Source organism: Galeopterus variegatus, unplaced genomic scaffold (assembly GCF_000696425.1).
Source record: "Galeopterus variegatus unplaced genomic scaffold, G_variegatus-3.0.2 Scaffold5697, whole genome shotgun sequence".
NCBI lineage: Eukaryota > Metazoa > Chordata > Mammalia > Dermoptera > Cynocephalidae > Galeopterus > Galeopterus variegatus.
In genome coordinates this window covers 64226-66825 of record NW_007731808.1, presented here as the reverse complement: position 1 = coordinate 66825, position 2600 = coordinate 64226, and the positions used below count along the sequence as shown (strand labels likewise).

At 35.8% G+C, this 2600-nt stretch overlaps 1 protein-coding gene across 2 annotated transcripts in view; it reads left to right on the top strand.

Moving 5' to 3' along the window:
- The window catches only part of RAD54B (RAD54 homolog B (S. cerevisiae)), a 91129-nt gene that overhangs the window by 55810 nt on the left and 32719 nt on the right, over positions 1-2600 (top strand). For both annotated transcript variants that reach the window (XM_008589855.1, XM_008589856.1), the window contains one exon: positions 1089-1370. In XM_008589855.1, the coding sequence (XP_008588077.1) occupies positions 1089-1370 (282 nt within the window). The remainder of the gene's footprint in view (positions 1-1088; positions 1371-2600) is intronic.

Here is a 2600-nt window from a genome sequence, read left to right as displayed (position 1 = left end):
AACCCTCAGTGTTGCCCCCGTACCAGACCGGGGACCGGCAACGGGATCGCAACCCTCGGTGTTGCTCCCGCGCCTCGCTCAGCCAGCGAGCGGGAACCGGTGTGTATGTGGGATCCGAACCCTCGGGCGGGAGCGCCGCCGCGCTTCCCAAGCGGCGCACTATCCAGTGCGCCACCGGGCCGGCCCCTTTAGGTCAGTTTTAACAGGGCAAATTATAGCAATATTCAACTACTTGAAAAGGGTCATATTTTCTAAAATGAGACAGTCTTTAATTATTATTTTTTAGAGACAAAAAAGTTCATGGTATACAGTTTCTGCCTCTTATTATGGCACAATTACTATGTATTCAATAGTTTAATGCATTTAATAGAGCTTAGGAGCTTAAAATTCCTTCTGTGTGGTAAATGAGCTCATTTAGAGCAGACTGTAACTGACATTTTTATATTCTGCCAACACCTTTCACATGACAGCATTTAATAATGTTAACTGAATTAATCATAATTCAAATAAGCAAGCTTAATATTCTAAACTATCCCATTTTTTATTAAAGAGCTAGAACTTGGAATATCAATGGCCTCTTGCCACAACTGTATTTTAACTTTGCTATCTCTTGTGGAACAGTACAGTACTAGTTGTGTTAATAGTTGCTTCTATTGTTAATTCTCCTTCACATTTCCAGCTCTTTCTAAGTGGTAGTAGAGATACCATAGTGTTTCTCTAGTTTGTTCATAGTATAGGTGGGTTCATATAGCCTATCAAACTATTTTCTTGGCTTGATTTTTTGAGATAAGAGATGGCAAAATTATAAAGAGTATAATAGTCCATATTTTCAATAATAAAGTCTTGCTTTCTCTAAAGTGTATCTAGTTTTTATTGATGTGTTGTTTCTTCTGATTTTTAGTGTTTTTTTTTTTTCCTGGTACCAAATGATGTATTATGTTTTCATTCTGGCTAATGGGTTATACAAGGCTGTTTACATTCAAAGCACAGTTTTCATTCTGTACAGTTCTGTGAAGGTGACTATGGTGTCACTAAATCATCTTAGAGTGTCAGTTAATTCAATTAATTTTTTTTTTCTCATCTTAAAGGCATTGGATATAAATTCAAAAACCTTGAAAATACTGAAGAGGGCCAAACACTGATGATTGGTGGAAAAGAAATAGAAGTTATGGGAGTAATCTCTCCAGATGACTTCAACAGTGGCAGGTGTTTTCAGTATGGAAGAGGAAGTCCTTCTATCCCAAGTACTTCTCAGGCTTCCAGGAAGTGTTTCTCTAACCCTTTCAAAAGTGTCTGTAAATCAGGTTCAAAGGAAAATAGACAGAATGATTTCCAAAATTGCAAACCACGCCATGACCCATATACACCAAGTAAGATTTAAAAAATAATTTGAATATTCTGGTTTTACTGTCAAAAGATTTTTGGTATTTGAATTAGAAGTTTAAATTTTGCTTTAAAGTTTTCAGGTGAAAGTGTGTATTGTTTTTCAGATACACAGACTGATGTAAGGGATAATGTTGAAGCTGAATAACAATGTAGTTTGGGAATTATTTCCTATTTAAATGCACATAAGAATACAGTAATCAAAATACTTACTATACATGTATTGGAGGAAAAAGATCCAAACTATAGATGTATCTTATAAATACAAACATGTGTATAATTTTGAATAAAATCTGACATCTTTAGTGAGGAGAAAAATTAGTAAACTTATGAATCAGGACTATGATTACACTTTTGCTTTAAAGACTATATGCCTTGATCACATGCATTAGTGTATTAAAATATTGAATGGTTAGATATCATACAAAGAATGCAAATTTTACAGGTGAAAGTTCAGTTCCATTCAATCAGTTAATTTTCACATTGATAAATTTTTTAAAATTTATTTTTAATTGACACATAAAAGTTATACATATTTAGGGGTTACGATGTGATGTTTCAATTCAAGTACACAATGTATATTAGTCAAATCAGGGTAATTAGCATATCTGTCACCTCAGATATTTATCTTTTCTTAGTGGTGAGAATATTCAAAATTCTCTCTTCTGGCTATTTTGAAATATATAATATATTACTGTTAGCCATAGTCACACTGCTGTGTTTTGGAGCACTAGAATTTATTCCTTTAATCTACCTGTAACTTTGTACCTGTTGACCAACCGCTCTCCGTCCTCCCCTCTCTTTTTCCCCTCCCATTTTCCCCTCCCAATCCCTGGCAATCACAACTCTACTCTTTACTTCTATGAGATCCATTTTTATGGATTCCACAGAGTTGCTTTTCTGTGCCTGGCTCACTTCACTTAACATAATGACCTCCAGTGCCATCCATGTAGCTGCAAATGACAGGATTTAATCTGATTAAAAAAATGGGCAAAAGATCTGCATCAACATTTTTTTAAAAGATGACATACAAAAGGACAAAGGTATATGAAAAAAGGCTCAACATCACTAATCATCAGGGAAATGCAAATCAAAACCACAGTGAGATATTATCTCACCCTAGTTAAATGGCTATTATCAAAAAGATGAAAAATAAGGGCCGGCCCGGTGGCGCACTGCTACAGTGCGCCGCTTGGGAGCGCGGTGGCGCTCCCGCC